This window comes from Populus trichocarpa, chromosome 14 (assembly GCF_000002775.5).
Source record: "Populus trichocarpa isolate Nisqually-1 chromosome 14, P.trichocarpa_v4.1, whole genome shotgun sequence".
NCBI classification, from domain to species: Eukaryota; Viridiplantae; Streptophyta; class Magnoliopsida; order Malpighiales; family Salicaceae; genus Populus; species Populus trichocarpa.
Window position 1 is genome coordinate 1,555,766 of NC_037298.2, and position 19,081 is coordinate 1,574,846.

General features: G+C 33.7%; 2 protein-coding genes across 2 annotated transcripts; both read left to right on the forward strand.

Moving 5' to 3' along the window:
- Nucleotides 1–1,001: 1,001 nt before the first annotated feature.
- On the forward strand, nt 1,002–2,200 carry LOC18104861 (WUSCHEL-related homeobox 4). Its single transcript, XM_006374841.3, has 3 exons — nt 1,002–1,262; nt 1,493–1,774; nt 1,892–2,200. Exons 1-3 carry the CDS (start codon nt 1,053–1,055, stop codon nt 2,039–2,041), a joined length of 642 nt encoding a protein of 213 aa, XP_006374903.1. The 5' UTR covers nt 1,002–1,052; the 3' UTR covers nt 2,042–2,200.
- Nucleotides 2,201–10,530: 8,330 nt separating this feature from the next.
- On the forward strand, nt 10,531–16,989 carry LOC18104862 (polyadenylate-binding protein 2). The gene is made up of 9 exons (XM_006374842.3): nt 10,531–11,258; nt 12,331–12,449; nt 12,719–13,375; nt 13,479–13,556; nt 13,625–13,714; nt 14,344–14,481; nt 15,913–16,089; nt 16,175–16,372; nt 16,480–16,989. The coding sequence occupies exons 1-9, from the start codon at nt 11,006–11,008 to the stop codon at nt 16,723–16,725; spliced, it is 1,956 nt and encodes a 651-aa protein (XP_006374904.1). The 5' UTR covers nt 10,531–11,005; the 3' UTR covers nt 16,726–16,989.
- The last annotated feature ends 2,092 nt before the right edge of the window (nt 16,990–19,081 follow it).

Below are 19,081 nucleotides of genomic sequence, written 5' to 3' on the forward strand. Positions count from 1 at the left end.
AATCAAGCACATCTGCTGTTTATGTCTGATCACAATTTCTTTGCCCACCCAATCACACGTGCTATATGGAATCACTTATTGACAGTTCAAAGTGCATGATGCCCGTGATTGCAGTCAGTCGAAATCCTTCTGCAATCCTCCAGTTTCACTGAGAAACTAATCATAATGCACATGACCAGAACTATTATTCTCTCCAAATGTTATTATACGTGCTTATCATCAACTAATCAGTGGTCTGTCAGATAATACATAAATATTTAGGCTATGGCTTGTTTACGCAGTTCATATCTCCGAGTGTTATTTATAGTCTCGCTTCGCTTGAAAAATTATTAAAAAAAAATTATCTTTTTCAATTCATACGGAGTTGAAAATGCCGCAGTACCAAACAAACAAACACGGAACAGGACATGAGAAGGGGGGATAAATGGGTGGGGTTTGGTGGTTTTTATAGTTTATACTATGTGGGAAATTGGAGCTACAGATCCCAGAGAAGAGGAATTGGATTTGGATATGGCATGCACTACTGAAATAAATATATATTAGGGTTATTTATGTTTTAATTTTTCAACGTTCTCTACCAGTTAAAAGACGACGGCATTCACCAATATTTATCCGTATCTTGAAAAGCAAAGAAGTTCCATTTTCAAGTTTAGGGATTGGAGGAATCTTTTTCATCCTCTCCCTCCCTCTCTCCCTCTCTTTACTTTATACTGTAATGAAAAAGCTTGAGAGAGAACCAGAGAGGCCACCGAAAAGCATGGACACCTTATCATGAAAGCAAGAAAAAAACGAACCGATTTGACGGGCCAACCCACACGCATAAACACACAGTTACTCACTCACTAACACACCCACACGCTCGATCGATCACACATTTGTGTCACTCACTGTGTGTTAATTTTTGGGTGTCTTTCCTTTTGTTAAAAATATGGAAATCATAAGTCAACCTCCCCTCATGATTTGGTCTTGGTTTCTTCTAAGCACCACCTCATATCCCACTTTCTTTAGCACCCTCTATATAATTACCACTCCCTTTCATTCAGTCCTTCACCATGGGAAGCATGAAGGTGCATCAGTTGGCACGTGGATTTTGGGAGCACGAACCCTCTCTTACGCTTGGTTGCAAGCGTTTACGCCCTCTTGCTCCCAAGCTGGCCAACACAGATCATAGTGTAACCTCTTTCGATCTCAAGAGCTTCATCAGACCCGATAGCGGTCCTAGAAAGCTTGCCTCCTCTGACGAGAAGAAAGATTCCCCTCAGGTACCAGTACTGATCATTCTTACCTAGCTAGTTCAATACTATCACTAATTTTTTATTCCATCTGCTTGGGTTCTGTGCTAGCTTAATTACTCCAAACATCAAATTAAATTACACGACATATCGTAACACAGTTGGTCAAAGAAAAACGTAAAACAAAAGAAAAAATGGCAAAGCATCTTAAAGTATGGTGGTTTCTTTACCTAAAAATTTAGAAAATTTGATTCATGTAGGGGGAAACGCACCCGGGAGGGACACGGTGGAACCCGACACAAGAGCAGATAGGGATACTAGAGATGTTGTATAGGGGAGGAATGAGAACTCCTAATGGGCAACAAATAGAAGATATCACAGCACAACTAAGCAGATACGGCAAGATTGAAGGGAAGAACGTTTTTTACTGGTTCCAAAACCACAAAGCCCGCGAGAGGCAAAAACAGAAGAGAAACAGCCTTGGTTTAAGCCATAGTCCTAGAACCCCATCTCCCATTACCATTATATCTTTGGATACTAGGGTATGTCACTGTACTCAGCAGCCATAAAGACTAAATTGATTCGTGATTTTTTTACTTTGGTAAACGAAACTATGTTTTGGTTAGTTTATGTATATATTTACTCTTATTGTTTCACAGGGAGAAGTGGAGAAAGATGAGGATAGTCCATACAAAAGAAAGTGTAGGAGCTGGTCATTTGAATGCTTTGAATTAGAAGAAAGCAGGTCATGTAAAGAGGAGGGAGATAGAACTCTGGAGCTTTTCCCATTGCACCCGGAAGGAAGATGAAGGGGTTTGAAAAACAAAATAAATCTCATTCAATTTTGTTAATTTCATTGCGATGATCTGCTTTTACTTTCTTTCTTTGTTTCGAGAAAGAAGAAAGGCAAGTAGTTGTCTCTTTGTACCCTATTTTCTGACTTGGAACCAAAGCTCTTTGTCACTCTTCATTCGATCTCTCTTGTGGGTGTGTGTGATCGTTTTGACTACAAAAAAAACTTGTTGAGAGTTCAGACAAACCTTTTAGGTTAAAAGGAGTAACCTATGGACACTGAAGTCCACGCACCTAGTTCCAATCTTGAGCCTACTCTTTCATATTTTAAGTTTCAAATGGGAAAAGAGATGTGTCTTCTTCCACCGTTCCAAGAAAAATTGATATATTGCACTGCTTGGAAGACTTTCATAAAGTAGCGTATCAACTCCAAGCAGACATGAAAGTTTTATCTTTATTTGCTGAGAGTGATTGACATGCATTTTCCCAAGAAAAAGAAATACCAGTTGGTGTTATGTGGGGCTCCTGATCAACCATGCCAGGGATATTATTGATTCAAAAAAAGAAAAAAAAACTTTCCAAGGATATTTGGAGGGAAAGATGATCACAAGTGTATTTGAAATGCGAACAAGTGAGAATAATTAATTTCTCTTTGATAAAAGTGATCCCAATGTGAATTCCAGCAGTTAAAACTTAGTGCGTTGCATTGTGTAGCAAACTAAATTTTAATAGTATTTTTTAAAAAATATATATTAAAATAATTTTTTTATTTTTTTATTAGAACGTTAATGAAAACATAAAAAAAATATCAATTTAATATTTTTTAAAAATAAATATATTTTTAAAAAATATCTAAAAGCAAGAAAAATACCATACTTCCAAATAAAACCTTAGCATTTTTATTATCAAGTCTTAATTAGTTTTGAATTCGGAAATAAATGAGATGGAGTTTGGATATCTTTAAGAAGACTTGTGTCGCCAAATCCTTGAAAAACCAAAACAAAAAAGTGATGTTAGTGTGTATTTGGTATTATTATAGTTTTTTATGGTTACACTTTAAAAAAAATATTAAATTAATAAAAGTTACAAATTGTATTTTTTTAATTCAAGATTTAAAGATAAAATTGTATGTGAAACTCATGGAAAACTGTGTCCTGTATTAGGTGACCATATAAATTTTAAATGTATGGTCAGAGCAAAACTCAAATAGCAGCATGAAATCAAACTAAGTGTTGATTAATGAATGGAAAACCACTGTGGAATATATATTATAAGAAACAAACTACGGACTGGATTTTTACTTCTTCGAAATTAAAGCATGAAAGACAAAAAACAGGTTGGATAATTGTATATCTTCCACAAAATGTTAATGACATCTCTGAAAATTACATCAAGGGCATCCCTGCATTAGAAGGAATGTGTGTAATTGGAAGAAAAATCCATAAAATTAAATGCTAAGATCCAAATTTGAAATAAAATCAATCGGATGAAGGTCACCATCAAAGTTTAAAATGCAAGTTGATATTAGTTCATTTCAAGTATTAATCTTGATGAGGGTGGAAAAATCGTCGGTAAAATTAGGTCCGAAAGACTTAGTGGGCTGATGACATTTACAAGAAAAGTAATCCAAAGCTTAAGTCAGTATAGTTTTAATTTAAGTGACGATAATAATAAATATTCTCTAGATTTAAATGTTCATTAAATCTTGTACTAGACTCATGTTGTCCGAAGAGATGAGCCCAGACAGATCTTTACTCTATAGAGATGAAGCTTTATCACTATAAGATTTAACAGTTTTACCGACGGAATTTTTCCGTCGGTGTAAGACACATATTCCGTCGGTAATTAATTTACCGACGGAATCACCGACGGAAATGCTCCGTCGGTGAATCTTTCGTCGGTAATTTTTTTTCCGTCGGTAAATCCGTTGGTAATAAAAAAATAAATTTATCCGCTCCATTTCGTCGGTATATCCCTCGGTAATAAAACATTTAAAAAAATTTCATTTTATAAAATTATAAAATAATTAAATTAGCATAAAGTAACACTGTATAATATATACTAAAAAATGCGTGGAAAAAAAATAAGAAAATCAACTCAAACAAATTTGCAACAAATAAATAAAACAAAAAAATAAATTCAACTAAAAAAATTCATATGAAAAAAATAAAGTTGCAATTGCTAAAAATTTAAAAATCCTATAAATAAATCAACTAAAAATTGATCTCATATGAAAAAAAAATCTCACAACAACATTTATACAATTATTAAGAACAAAAACAATTAAAAATAAAATAAAAAACAAATATAGTGAAAAAAGTCATGAAAAAAGAAGAAAAAAGAAAAATCTTACCTTAATGTAATTGCAAGTGAAGCTAAGGAGAAAGAAAAAATTTCGTTAAGCATATTAATTAAAAAAAACTAAAAGGATAAAAGAAGAAAGAAGAAGAAGAAGAAGACATACCCAAGCATGGAGGAAAAGAGAAGGAGATGAGGAGAGAAAAGAAGAGAAAGAAATATATATTGATGTTTTTTTACATATAGTGAAGAAGAAGAAGAAGAATAAGGAGAAGAAATGAGTCTGTCTCTTGTGAAATAAGAGGATCCAGGCTTTTTATTGGAGCGCGTTACCGACGGATAATTGAATATTAATATTTTTTAATTATTACGTCGGTAATTCCATCGGTAATATTTAATTTAAATTTTCAATTTCGTAAAATTTTTTCAGAAACCGCCAACAATTACCGACGGTTTTTCAATCCGTCGGTGATTCCGTCTGTAATATTTAAATGAAAATTTTAAATTAATTGAATTTTTTCAGAAAACCGCCAAATAACACTCTCTGGAAAATACCGAAGGAAAATTCCGTCGGTGATTCCCTTTGTAATTGACATGATGAACAGTGTTCACAGTTTACCGACGGAATTACCGAGGGAATTTACCGACGGAATATTCCGTCGGTAATTCCGTTGGTAAAAATGACACGTCATCTTTTTTTTTGCTTTGTTTTAAATTTTTTTCCCACGATAATTCCGTCGGTATATACCGAGGGAATATTTCCGTCGGTAAAATCCTTTCCGTTTGTATTTATCAATTTTCTGGTAGTGTATTTATATAGATTTTTTTAAAATAAATATCTAGGATATTTATAAACATATTTATGAAGGTGTGTATATTGTACAAAATATTTGTGTAGTTTTTTCATGTATTATCAGAGACCTTCAAGTCTTCCAAACATATGTGCTTGGAAGACATGACCTAGCAAGAGTGGGGAATAAAATACTTATAGTGGGTAACGTTACCTTTTGTGTATCATCAGACCCCCCAAGTCCCAGTGAAACCTTTTATGTGTACATTCCTGAATCCACCATGAAAATAGTTTATGGGCATAATCGTGGTGCGTAGTTGTGGGTGTATCACAGGAGCGGTTGTAGATGTAGTCGTGGGCGTTGTCGTAGGTGTAGTCGTGTATAGTTGTTGGCAGCCACGGGGTGTATTCATGGGCGTAACCTCTAGCGTAGCTACGTGGGGCATAACCATTGGCTTAGCCGCTAGCATGTCATTAACGTAGCTGTAGATATAGTCGTTGGCATAGTTGCCGCTGCATCGAGGTTTTGTCATCCATAAAAAAAGAGCCTTTGAAAAATAGGAATGAACTGGTTTTTTGCTAAGATTCCTACAGACGGTGCAAAGTGACGAGGCTGGAAAAATTCTCAGTAAAAAGATTGGAGGCGCTTTTTGTGGGTTGATAAAACTAGACATGGAAGATTTGGTGAGCCCGACGACACCTTTAAAAAAAAATACTCTAAAGCTTAAATCAGTATAATGTTTGTTAAAGTGATGGTGATAATAAATATTCTCTAAGTTGAATTTTTTTTTTAAGTGTTATTTAAGTCATGTATAAGACTTGTGTTTTTTGTTAGACTTATGTTGTGTAGAGAGATAAGATCTAGCAAACCTTTAATATATAGAGAATATGCTTTATATAGACTTTCCTAAGATAAATATTTTAAGAAATATCTAAGATATTTAATATGAATATCTCATAAATATCTAAGTTATTATAAGACATTTAATACAAATATCTTATAGTTATTTATAATATTTATAGAGATATTTATGGATATGTGTATATTATATAGAACACATGTATATTTTTTTTTATGTATCATCAAATCTATTTTTTAAATATAAAAAATATTTAAAGCCTTTAATTTTGGGGATTGAGCATAATTTTGGTGTTAATTTCATTATTGATTTTATTTCAAGTCAAGCAAATCAAATTAGGTTAGATTGAAAAACACATAATTAAATCCTTGACTATTTTTTAATATGTGTCAAAATTATATTCATTCACTTGCATTTTAGATTCAAGGAACATGACTAGATATATAGAAAAGAATACCATAAGAGCCAAATCCGATCGAAATGTTGATAATTACCATGATGATATAGTTGGCATAAGACCTAAGTGTACACATCTTTGTATATATGCTCATGGGTTCAAAAAACTATCATGCAATGCACTTTCCATCTAACCATGAATGATGAGCTTAATTAATTGCACAAGGAACTTCACCTCCATGGTCTTTCGTCAAGGAAGATGCACCACTCGTATAATTAAATTATACAATTAAGCAGTTTTAATTTTGCATTATTATGCATTGTTTAATTAATTCAAGTCGGCTCAGGAGCTTTACTCTAGAAACACAAACTCAAAGCTTGATTCAGCCATGATTTTAGTGATTTGTATGGCATGATCAAATCCTATCCAAACATTGTTGTTTTTATAAAAATGATTGACTTAATGACTCAAATATTGACTTAATAATCTGATCATAAACCTTGTAATCCAATAACCTAGATTTCTTTTGATATTATTTTTAAAAAATTTCTCGAAACTAATGTGACAACTATTATTCAAATACGATATTGTAAAAGGCACAAGAGACTCTATGTGCAAAACTTCACTATAAATCCTCTCACAAAATACTATGTACTCACCATTTATAATTTTTTTATCCCGATATCTTATTGTAAAAAAAGAATTTCAAAATTTTTAGACTAAATTGATTGTCAATTTAACTATGATAGTCAAGGGAGGACAAAATGACAATAGAGTACCAAAGTGAAAAAACACAAAAAATAAGTGGTGGTTTCAAAGTTTAGCTTTGATCCTTCTATTTTTCCAATGATATATTTTCAATCCCTGTAGATCTTTGAAATTTTCTTTTGATATAAAATTTTATTTTTCATATTTTTCAATCAATGTGCTAGAGAGAAGAGAGAGAAAATCACTAGATCTCGACCATGGAGAAATAAAATCATAATTGCATCGATTCTTTTTGTGAAGAAGATCGAACTAGGTGTAAACGAGTTCCATTCGATGAGAGGATTTTGATGATGATTCTTTTGAGTTTTAATGTTGCATGAAAAAATAAATATAGTTTAAGAAAGAAAATTCCTACCCTGATTAATTTGGTGTTTTTTTTATTTTTTTTGGGTTGGTATATAGGTTTTTTTTATGTTATATGGGTGTTTTAAAGTAAAAATGAGATGAAAATGAATTTTTACGGGAAAAAAAATTATGGCCCGATTTTCAACACGACAATGGTGGTTGAATTGTGATTTAGCACGCGACGCTTTCTGAGTTGGTAGACAATACATCGCCTGTATTATTATTATTTTAAAGCCATTTGCTTTTTATATTTTTTTTTTTAAAAAAATAAAAGGTCCAGACAAGTGGGCATGAGCTAAGAGGCTTGCATGCCTAGGCTTGTTTAAGGCCCATGTGTGCTAGACCTCTTTTTTATTTTTATTTCTTCCTTTAATTTTATATGTTTTATTTTTTTTCACTTTTTTAAAAAATATACTTGTTTATTTAGAATAAAAATAAAATAACAATCTTATTAAACTCAATGAAGTTTATGGCTCGAATCACAGGTTTGACAGGTAGAGCTACAAAGCCCATGTCGTTCTAATATATTATTGTTTCCATATTTTTTTTAAAGATGTAATGTTTAATTTTTTTAAAAGCATTTGGTTTATTTGAAATTTGTCTTCGTGATATGTGTTCATGTTCGTTTTTTTTATGATTAATTTGTTTCAATTTACTTTTTACAAAATTATTACGATCTCATGACCTAAGTATTGGTTGAGAGAGAACATATGATTCTTGTTGTATTTTCCTATATGTAAGTATCTGCTTTTTTTGTTTATAGTTATTTTTTTTTCTCCATATCAAAAAATATTTTAACAATACCTGCATGTAAATTCTATTTACGTTAGGAAAAATTACTTGATCCGAGTTGAATGGATACGTTAATTTTTTTTTGTATTCATTAACATAAACAAGTAGATTTTTTTTATTTATATTACAAAGAAAGTCGTTGAAGAAATTTGCATATTTATTTTTTTGTTGAAAATAAAAGGTCCAATCCGCTGGGAAGCCAGGGAGTTAGATTTCTTCACTTTTTTTATAGACATATATATATATATTCAAAGCCCTTGCTACTCGCATTTTGTAAAGGTATGATGGGCCCAGAAAAGAACCAGAAAATGCAGTTTGGGTTTTAGAGGTGAGATTGCGATTCAGATGGATCAGGTGGTAATATTTCTATCGTCGAGGCTTTGCAAATTGAAACTCGTGCTGGGCCACTAAGGAAGTCGTTCTGGGCTTTCGCTTCGGCATTAAGGCCGATGCATGCTTGTCCTTCGGAGTTAGTTCGATCTGAACTTGAAATTATGCAAATACTTCTCTTTCCTTTAGGCCTTTTAAGGCCCCATAAAACCAGTTTCCCGTGCTCTTTATCCTTTCCCTTTGAATGAGTTTTCCATTTGGTTGAGTTTTTCACGTCGTCTTCTTCTTCTTCTTCTTCTTTTTTTTTAAATGTCTAGAAGGGAAATTTTATTTTACAAAATGTTTGTTTGGTTAATGGTCATTTTTTTTAATCAATTACTACACTTAAAGATTACATCACATTTTAATAAAATCTTAAACAATTTATTTATATTCAAATTAATACATTAAAAAATCAATTAAGTTTGGACAAAGTTAGTCCAGTGGTATGTTAATTTAATGAGTTGACAAGATCAAATTAAGTTTTTTTTTTAAAAAAAACCCCAGCTAAGTACCTGTGTGTTTGGTATTGCGGTAGCTGTTGTGGTTGTGGTTTAAAAAAAATTGTTTTATAAAAGTACTTTTAGTTGAAGTTGGTTTGAAAAAATAGGTGTTTGGTTAAAACTGTGGTTGAAATTGAGGTTGAAGAAAAAGTAGTTTTAATGTGTTTGGTTAAGAATGCTTTTGAAATTGAGGTTATAAAATAATTTTAAAAAATATATATTAATATTGATGGTTTTTAATTTAAATATTGTGGATTTAATATTACTATTACAGCATGAAATAAATCACACTTTATATATAAAAAATTACTTTAACAAAAAACTATCTACAATTCTATTACGTATAAAATTCATCCGACAAGAACTACAAAATTAGATAAAATATTATCAAAAATAAAATTAAGATTACAGTACGAGTAAATTTAATTCATCTTAAACTAATTTAAAAAAAACAAACAAAAATATTTTTCATGTTCACGTGAACAGTGCGAGTAAAATCAATTAACTACACTGATTTAAAAAAAAACATATTCACCGAACAGTGGAGGCATGCTGCCTCCACTGTTTTTTTTTTTTTAAAAAAAACTGTTCAGTGAACAGTGGAGGCATGCTCCACTGTTCACTGAACAGTAGCATGAATTAGCCGCGTAGGAAGCAGCTCATAGCTGCTTCCTCTTTTCATGCGTTTCAAACGCAGTAACATATGGGATCCAACAAGTAAAAACACGTGTTTATTATTAACCAAACAGCTTGTTGCATGAAATCGCACGAAACATGGACGCAACAACATTGCCAAACGGGTAGTCGGACTAAATCCCCATCAACTTGCTTACCTGGCCGTCGACGCAACTGGATTTAATAAATGTGATTTTATCCCAATCTTTAGCTAAATTACTTTAAAATAAAATAATTAAAATAAGAGTTGATAAAGCATACACTCTCGTATGAACAAAAGCAAAGGGAGAAAGTACAAGCAGTGCAGTTTGAGATTATAATAAAAGGTATTTTTTAAAATAATTTTTTATTTAAAAATATATATTAACATTTTTTTATATTAATATATTAAAATACTAAAAAATCAATAATTTAATATCTTTTAAAGTCAAAATCATTTTAAAAAAAATACTTACAAGCAAAAGTAGAAATTATGTCAAGCACTAATGTCATATTTGAAATTATGATGAATAATAATTTTTAAAATATTTTTTATTTAAAAATATATTAAAATAATTTTTTTATTTTTAATATTAGAGTACTAAAAAAATTAATTTAATATTTTTTAAAATTAAATTTTTTTAAAAAAATATCTAGAATTTGTCAAATACCACGTCATCCCATGTGCTAAATGTGTAGCCAGCCTAACTTTACTTGATGATCATCACACCGTTTAATAAAAGCCGTTCAAACAAACCCCTGGCCAGGGGTAACGAGAGGATCAAACGGCCAGAAATTAAAGTCGATCTAAAATCGAAACTAGGGTTCTTTCTCCCAATAACGTCACTATATAAGCTCCACAGTTACCACTTGGCTGGTGCGGTGCAGTTTGGTCTGCCCTCCCACCCAAAAAACCCAAAAAAATCTCTCCTTTTCTCCGTCGTATCCCGTACGGTTCCCTCCGACGATTCTATCCCCGTTTTACCCCTCCCTCTCCTCTTTTTATCCCAATATTACCCTAAAAAATCCCCAAATATATACTTTTAGTTCTTAGATTACCAGTTTAGAATCCTCTGTGTGTTTTGTTGATCTCTCTAGGTTTTAATTTAATTGTAGCAGGAGGAGAGGGAAACAAAAAAATCACAAAAAAAGAAAAAATAATTTTTTTTTGAAGGATCTAGAAGGCCTGTTTGTTTTGATTTGAGATGGCGCAGATTCAGTTGCATCAATCGGGGGCTTCGGTACCGGGACCCAACGGAGTGGCGGCGGGACCTGGAGCGATCCAGTTTGTGCCGACTTCGCTTTATGTTGGTGATCTTGACTTCAACGTGACTGATTCTCAGCTTTACGACGTGTTTAATCAGGTCGGCCAGGTGGTTTCGGTTAGGGTTTGTAGGGATTTGAGTACCAGGCGATCTCTTGGCTATGGTTATGTTAACTATAGCAACCCTCAGGATGGTATGCATTTTTCCTGCCCTATTTTTTTTTTTAATTGTATTTTTTATCGTAATATGTGACGGGAACTGAAGTTGAAATCTTTTTCGGTATTGAAAAATGTGAATGGATGGATTACTTTTGTAAGAAAATTAAGTTGAGGGACCATATTGAGAATATACGAATTATGAAGGTATGTTTTAAATCTCGGTAGCTTTAGGTTAAGTAGGATTCAGTGGAAGCTTTTAAACTTGTATGGATTGGCTTGAGTGAGACTACATAGTCCTCGGAGAACTTTTGGTATCAGGAGTGATTAATTTAATTCTATTAAAGTAAACCATTGCATAACTGTTTTGAATTGCCGTGGGGGAAGATTAGCCGCCTGGCCTTCATTGTTTATGCTTTCTAGCCCCTTGTTGATACAAAGGAGGAGAGGTCGAGTAAGATTTTAATATCATAATTAGCTACTACTGGTTGGATTAGATGCTTGCGATTTAATGGGATTGTGATAAGAATTTAAGACAGTAGAGTAATTTGTCCATAAAGCATAAACTATAATCCTGTATGAAAGTTAGGGTGTGGCTGAATTTAAGACAGTAGAGTAATTTGTCCATAAAGCATAAACTATAATCCTGTATGAAAGTTAGGGTGTGGCTGTAGTAATACACAACAGACGGGCTTCCTCAATCTTGCCCATTACCAGGGATGCAACGGTTTACATGTGTGAATGTGAATTAAGAGAGTAGAATAAAGATAGTAAGGGAAGGCACAGCCATAATCCCTCAGAAGGTGGAGGTGATAGCAATTGATTTGAAGTTCGTGTAAGATGATTTGGTCATGTAATGTAGGCCCATAACTATTGAAGTGATTTAGTTTTGATTTGCTTTTCATGTATGTGGTCATTGGAGAATCATATCATAGAAGTTTATTGATTTTTAACCCTTGATTAAAGAAACACATTTCGAGGTGTCACTGGTCAGTGCCTATGTTGACAACACACTTCCACACGTACTTCCATGTCTTCAACACTTTACTGGAATCTCATTATTATCTTACCTTCGTTTCTTACAACATTTATTTATTTACTCATCTACAGCTGCAAGGGCATTGGATGTCTTGAACTTTACTCCACTCAATAACAAGCCTATCAGGATCATGTATTCCCATCGGGACCCAAGTATTCGTAAGAGTGGCATGGCAAATATATTTATCAAGGTATTAACATTCATGTTAACTGCTCCGTTTGATTTTTCTCTCTTTTAAGGCAGCTGATTGTTATTTTTGGCTGTCTGGAATTAATTTTTTCATTATGCCAGGAAATAGGATATTCATTCTCCAATTTGAAAAGCTTTATATAGTTCCTTTTAAGTCTTCTGTAGTACTATATTCTGAAAGCAAAATGGGTTTATGTCGTTGCCTTTCTTTTGTGATGCCTTTGACTAATGCTGACCTTTTTTTTCTGTGTTGTGATTTTGGGACTGCAGAACCTGGACAAGGGTATTGATCACAAAGCTTTACACGACACATTTTCTTCATTTGGCAATATTCTTTCTTGCAAAGTTGCTACTGATGCTTCTGGCCAGTCCAAAGGCTATGGTTTTGTACAATTTGACAGCGAGGAGGCTGCACAAAATGCAATAGATAAATTAAATGGCATGTTGGTCAATGATAAACAAGTGTATGTTGGACACTTTCTTCGCAAACAGGACAGAGATGGTGCTCTATATAGCATAAAATTCAACAATGTATTTGTGAAAAATCTGGCTGAATCCACAACAGATGAAGAGTTGAAGAATATTTTTGCTGAACATGGAGCAATTACTAGTGCTGTGGTGATGAGGGATGCTGATGGTAAATCAAAATGTTTTGGATTTGTTAATTTTGAAAGTGCAGATGATGCTGCCAAAGCTGTTGAGGCTCTTAATGGCAAGAAAATCGATGGTGAGGAGTGGTATGTTGGGAAAGCCCAGAAAAAGTCTGAAAGAGAGCTTGAACTGAAAGGGCGATTTGAGCAGAGTATGAAGGAGACTGTTGACAAATTTCAAGGCTTGAATTTGTATATCAAGAATCTAGATGATAGCATCAATGATGAAAAACTCAAGGAATTGTTCTCTGACTTTGGTGCTATTACTTCGTGCAAGGTATTGAAATATTGTCCATGTATGTTGGAAATTGGCCTGTTCTGATCTCTTTTTTCTCATGGATGCTGACATTTCAAGCATTCTCCACTCTTGAAACTTACAGGTCATGCGTGACCCTAGTGGTATTAGCAGAGGTTCTGGATTTGTTGCCTTCTCAACTCCTGAAGAAGCATCTCGAGCTGTAAGTTATGATCTTTATGGCTGCCAGACTGTGATCAAAGTTAATGTTCATCCTTGTTTCTTTCACAGCTTGCTGAGATGAATGGAAAAATGTTGATCAGCAAACCCCTGTATGTTGCCCTTGCTCAACGGAAGGAAGAGAGAAGAGCAAGACTTCAGGTACTATTTTGGTTGCAATTGTATAAGTGGTGTTTTTAATTAAAATATGTTACTAATCCAGCTGGATCCTCCAAGTTACTTATTTGTCTTTTGTTGATAACTTAGATGTTCTGGTTGTTTGGAAGGCTTTTTTGATAGATACTTTAATTATTATGCCCTCTATTATTATTGTCATCGTCTTTTTTGACAGCTTTTCTTTTTAATTCTAGACCTTTCTTCTTGGAAGATGATTATTTATCCAGTCTCTTCAAACAGTTTCATGGTTTTCATAGGGAAGAATATGAACTTCAGAATGGATTGTTTCTCTTGGATATTATAATTTCTTCTGACAAGGCTTCAAGGCCATAGAGATGCCACTCTACCTGAAAAGCAATGCTATTGATGGTCATGGGATCATGATCCCTATCATTATCTGATACTAGCGTGATTGGTTCTTTTAGCTATTAGGAGATATCTATTTATGTATGAAAGTAGATACAGTTGTTGGTAGGAAAAAGTGAGGTAATTATTGCTGTTTGTTGTGTATTGCAACATGGCATCTCTTCTGTGCTGTTAAACGCTACTTACTAATGTTCATGTTTGCTGAGGTAATTTGTGCCTTTATTTTTCACGTGTCTGGTTTCACGCAGGCACAATTTTCTCAAATGAGGCCAGTTACCATGGCACCTTCAGTTGCTTCTCGTATGCCAATGTATCCTCCTGGTGCTCCAGGTATGGGACAACAATTTCTGTATGGGCAAGGACCTCCAGCCATGATGCCTCCCCAGGTAACTATCCGAACTTTTTTTTGACATGCTTGCTAGATTGTTCACAATTATTATGTTTCTTCTAGTCCTCTATGGCTTTAGAATGATTGTTCATTTTTTAAAGCAATGATGTGGCAATAAGCGGGGTTGTTGGAGTGTTGATGTAGCTAAAAATTCTTAAATCTTAAGCTAATTATAATATAGCAATTCATAAATAAATAATACCACAAAAAAAGGAATATAATAATCAACTCAAACCCAGAAATTGGGCTCTCTAGGATGAAGCTTTTTAGGAATCCAATGAAGAATCATGAATTCAAGGAGAGGGTCTTTTTGAAAGAGAGAAAGCTAGAGCTGAGAGCCATTAGAAAGAGGCATTGACATCATGCAAAAGCTTCCACGGCCTCCAAATCAACCATTATTGCAAGTCCCATATTCCAAAGGCCCTTAGCAACAACAAAAATAATTACATAATAAACGAAATCAGTCCCAACAAAAACATAATAGAGATAGACACAATACGTCAGAAGTTTTTTTTTCTTAACAAAGATAGGCAAGAGAAATTAAATTAATTTGGAAAAGAGAGAATTTGCAGATAGGGTACCTTTTCACGTTTTATAACTGCCTCAATCGAAGAATATATATTGATAAACAAAAAATAATATATAAATGGCATTCCTTGGCTGTTTCTGTGATTTAATTTGAAAGGTGTTTTATTTTAAAAAATTTGCCCAGTTTTGATAATTTCTGTCCACGCAGCACTCCAGCCCCACTTTTGTTCATGTCATTATAGTTAGCTAACAGGGAGATTAGACAGAATAGTCCAAGGGTCAATGAATATACTATGAGAAAACAAGGGTTAACTGACCAAATTAAAAACATAAGGGTATAATTGAATAATTGACACAAACACATGGTCAAATTTTGGGTTTTTGTGTCCACATAATCAGAAAAATATGCTATCAGTCGAGGTGTATAATGCATCTACAAAATGTGGACTCTTATGCTAGATGTTTCAAGTTTTTAATATAGACTCATTCAACATTGTGTGATATACCGTATTTGATTTTTTTAATCAAATGGATATTTATACATTTCATGAGGTTCTAATAACTTCTGAACCTGCCTGTGATGGTCTAATTAGTTTTAGCATAAATTGGGATGAACTTTGTCAGAAATCCTGCATGATAGTTAGCTTGGAGTTCATACATTATTGAGACTTGAAGCTAAGCTCAACATGTCTCTTTGCAGCTTGAGCATTGAGATGTAATATACTTTTTTGCTAAGTTCATACATTTCTTTGGTTCTTTTTCTCTATTCTGAAGTCTATGTGAGCATTGACATAAATCTAGGGTGGTGGAATGTGATTGCATATTTACTTGTCATTTGAAACACGTCCACCACAGGCTCAGCAATTAGTGATGCTGAAATTGAATCTCTTATTTTTTGTAGGCTGGATTTGGCTACCAACAGCAACTTGTCCCTGGAATGAGGCCTGGTGGTGCCCCAATGCCAAATTTCTTTGTTCCTCTGGTTCAGCAGGGTCAGCAAGGCCAGCGACCTGGAGGGCGACGTGGGGGTGGTCCTGTTCAACAGACCCAGCAGCCAGTCCCTCTCATGCAGCAACAGGTTAGTAGAAGATATTTTGAATTTATCATGTTCATATATTCCATATTCTTTATATTAAGAGTACTATTCTTTTGGTTTGTCCCAGATGCTTCCGAGGGGACGCGTGTATCGTTACCCACCAGGTCGCAACATGCCAGATGTACCAATGCCAGGTGTTGCTGGAGGCATGCTTTCTGTTCCTTATGACATGGGCGGCATGCCAATACGTGATGCCGCACAACCCATGCCCATTACTGCTTTAGCTACTGCCCTGGCAAATGCAACACCTGAACAGCAGAGGACGGTGGGTCTACATCATTTTGTTTGCCAATACTAACTTCACATGGTCCATTAATTCACTGGGCATATAATTTTATCTTATTTTCTTGGTTTTTGTTTTTTGGTTGGCAGATGCTGGGTGAAAGTCTATACCCCATAGTGGATCAGCTTGAGCATGATTCAGCAGCCAAGGTTACAGGCATGCTTCTGGAGATGGATCAAACTGAGGTGTTGCACCTTCTTGAGTCACCAGAGGCTTTGAAGGCAAAAGTGGCAGAAGCTATGGAGGTCCTTAGGACTGTAGCTGCTCAGCAGCAGATCAACAATCAAGCGGATCAGCTTGGGTCGCTGTCTCTGAATGACAATCTTGTCTCTTAAGTGTGTTTGGTGGATTAGGAAAGAGTGCTGAATGGTTTGCAAAATCTAGACCTAGTTTTACTGGCAGAAAAATCATTACATTTCTTTCAGTGTGGTTCTAGTTTTATTATGCGGGGTTGGAATTTCGAATTCTTGGTATGCTATTCATTTGCGTGGTGCAAGGTCTCCAGATACTTGGTAGAACTTGATAGATTTTCCTTGTGTGTGTGTTTTGTGTAACTCGTTTGAGAATTCTATCTTCCATTTCTGCTTTAGTTTGCTCAATGCTCTGGTTGTGTGTTGATGTTGTCTTGGCTTTGCATTTTTTTTAATCCGTTTCACTTGGAGGGAATCGTGATTGTGGGCCTGTGAAACATTTTACTTGGATAAAATGTCTTAGTTTTTCTGTTGTTCTTAAACTATTACTTTGGAATGAAACTGGTAATAAGGGGTGGATTGAGCATTTGACAATCAGTTCTGTAGGCTGCTAGTTGTTAAACTTGGCCCAGTGAATTAATTTGAGAAATTTGTGATCCAGGTTCCAGACCTTGATTTTAATAAAGTTCAAGTTGAACTATTGAAACTTGTTTGACAGGATGATCTCTGACTTAGTTGACTTATGAAATTTAATCCATAAATTTCTCACCTCCTATCATTTTTTAGTGTTTTAAAAAGTGTTTTGAATTAAAATAAGATTTTTTAAGATTTTTTTATTTCTAATATTATATATCAAAATTATAAAAAAATAATTAAAAATACGAAATTTAATATTTTTTAAGTGAAAAATACTCTTAAAAATAAATAATTTAATCCAAGACATGTAAAGGAAATTCTTGATTCTAGCATTAAAAACAAAAAAATCGATCCTACCACTGACATGGCAAATTATGAAGACATGAAAAGACTAGTAATACAGTGTTCGGGTTTTTAAATTTTTTTTTTAAAACTAACACAATAATCTAAAAATGTTAGCAGAATATTATTATTTGAAATTTTGTTGATAAAATAATACATTTTTATCTTCTTGTATTTTAGAAACATGATGTTTAATTTTCAAGTGCAACAGGATATTTATAGCGTTTTAAAAACAATAAATAAACATGTCACATTTCATAAACACACGATAAAATTAGTAAATAAATAGTACTCTAGTATTCTTTGTTGGTTTGTCTAACCCTAAACAAACCGATGAAAAGGCAACAATGAATGTCCACCACCACCACCACCACCACCACCACCACCACCACCACCACCACCACCACCACCAACCACTCAAGAAAAAACCATGAACTAAAAGAGAAACCCATCAAAGACAAGCACAGTAAGAAAGTAGGATGCTTGGTCTTTCAGTAGTGGTCTTCGTTTTTGAACTGTCTTGAAAGCAGAACGACGACCTCCTGTGTCGTTAGTTTTGTTACTTAGCACGTTTCAGGTGCGCTTAGGCATAAAACGCTCACCTGACAGCTCAATTTCAAAACCACGAAACCTATGGGAGTTGGGACATGTACGCGTGCATCCGCACATGGAAGGCCAAACCCGTGGTTTTTAGACACTTTTTGTGTCAAATTCCAGTGGCTTTCTCTACCTGCTGTGTTGAAAAGAAAGAGCATCATGTGTTCTCCCTCCCTTCCTCCCTCCCTCCCCCCCGAGCTGGATAGAGTAGGCCAATCTTGTAACCAAGGACGAAGAAAACCAAAAGCCAAATGTTTTAATAAAAATGTTTATGATTTTTTTTAAGCAATGTTTTGAGTCTTTCTTGGATCTTTATGATAAAGGGTAGGCCTCTATGTTTTAGAAATGAATTTTTAATGAGTTAAAGTATTATAGTAATTATAACTGTTTAAAAAATTAAGTTCAATAAAAATTATAACTTATAATTTTTTTTAATCAAAGTTATAATTATAAATTATAAACTAATTTTATTATGTCTTTTATTGTTTTGATGTGTTGATATCAAAAATAAATTTTAAAAAATAAAAAAATATATTATTTTGATGCATTTATAAATAAAAAACATTTTAAAAAACATCTATCACACTCCTAAAAAGATCCTAAGAAACAAACCCTTACAAGTAAACTTGGTTACTTGCTACCTAGGTGAAACAATAATATTTTTTTTTATTTTTAAAAATTATTTTTGACACCAGCACATTAAAATGATAAAAAAATAAAAATTTTTACGACAGTGAAATTTATTTAGGTATAATGTGTAATTAAGATGACCAAGGGGAGGAGCGTTTTAGTGTTTTCACGTTATCTTTTCTATTTTTTATTCAAAAAATTGCTGGTGCGTGTTCCACACAGCTCAGTTAGTGGGCGGCGCTCACGCCATTAAAGAGGCAAGCGAGATGCCTCTCGATGGCCAAATCTAGCCATT

Excerpts from the sequence above, each read along its gene's own strand:
- LOC18104862 (XM_006374842.3), top strand. The coding sequence starts at position 11,006 with ATGGCGCAGATTCAGTTGCATCAATCGGGGGCTTCGGTACCGGGACCC. Across the intron at positions 14,482-15,912 it reads CAGCCATGATGCCTCCCCAG|GCTGGATTTGGCTACCAACA; the intron begins GTAACTATCCGA and ends TATTTTTTGTAG. Across the intron at positions 16,373-16,479 it reads CACCTGAACAGCAGAGGACG|ATGCTGGGTGAAAGTCTATA; the intron begins GTGGGTCTACAT and ends TTTGGTTGGCAG.
- LOC18104861 (XM_006374841.3), top strand. The coding sequence starts at position 1,053 with ATGGGAAGCATGAAGGTGCATCAGTTGGCACGTGGATTTTGGGAGCAC. Across the intron at positions 1,263-1,492 it reads AGAAGAAAGATTCCCCTCAG|GGGGAAACGCACCCGGGAGG; the intron begins GTACCAGTACTG and ends TGATTCATGTAG. Across the intron at positions 1,775-1,891 it reads TTATATCTTTGGATACTAGG|GGAGAAGTGGAGAAAGATGA; the intron begins GTATGTCACTGT and ends ATTGTTTCACAG.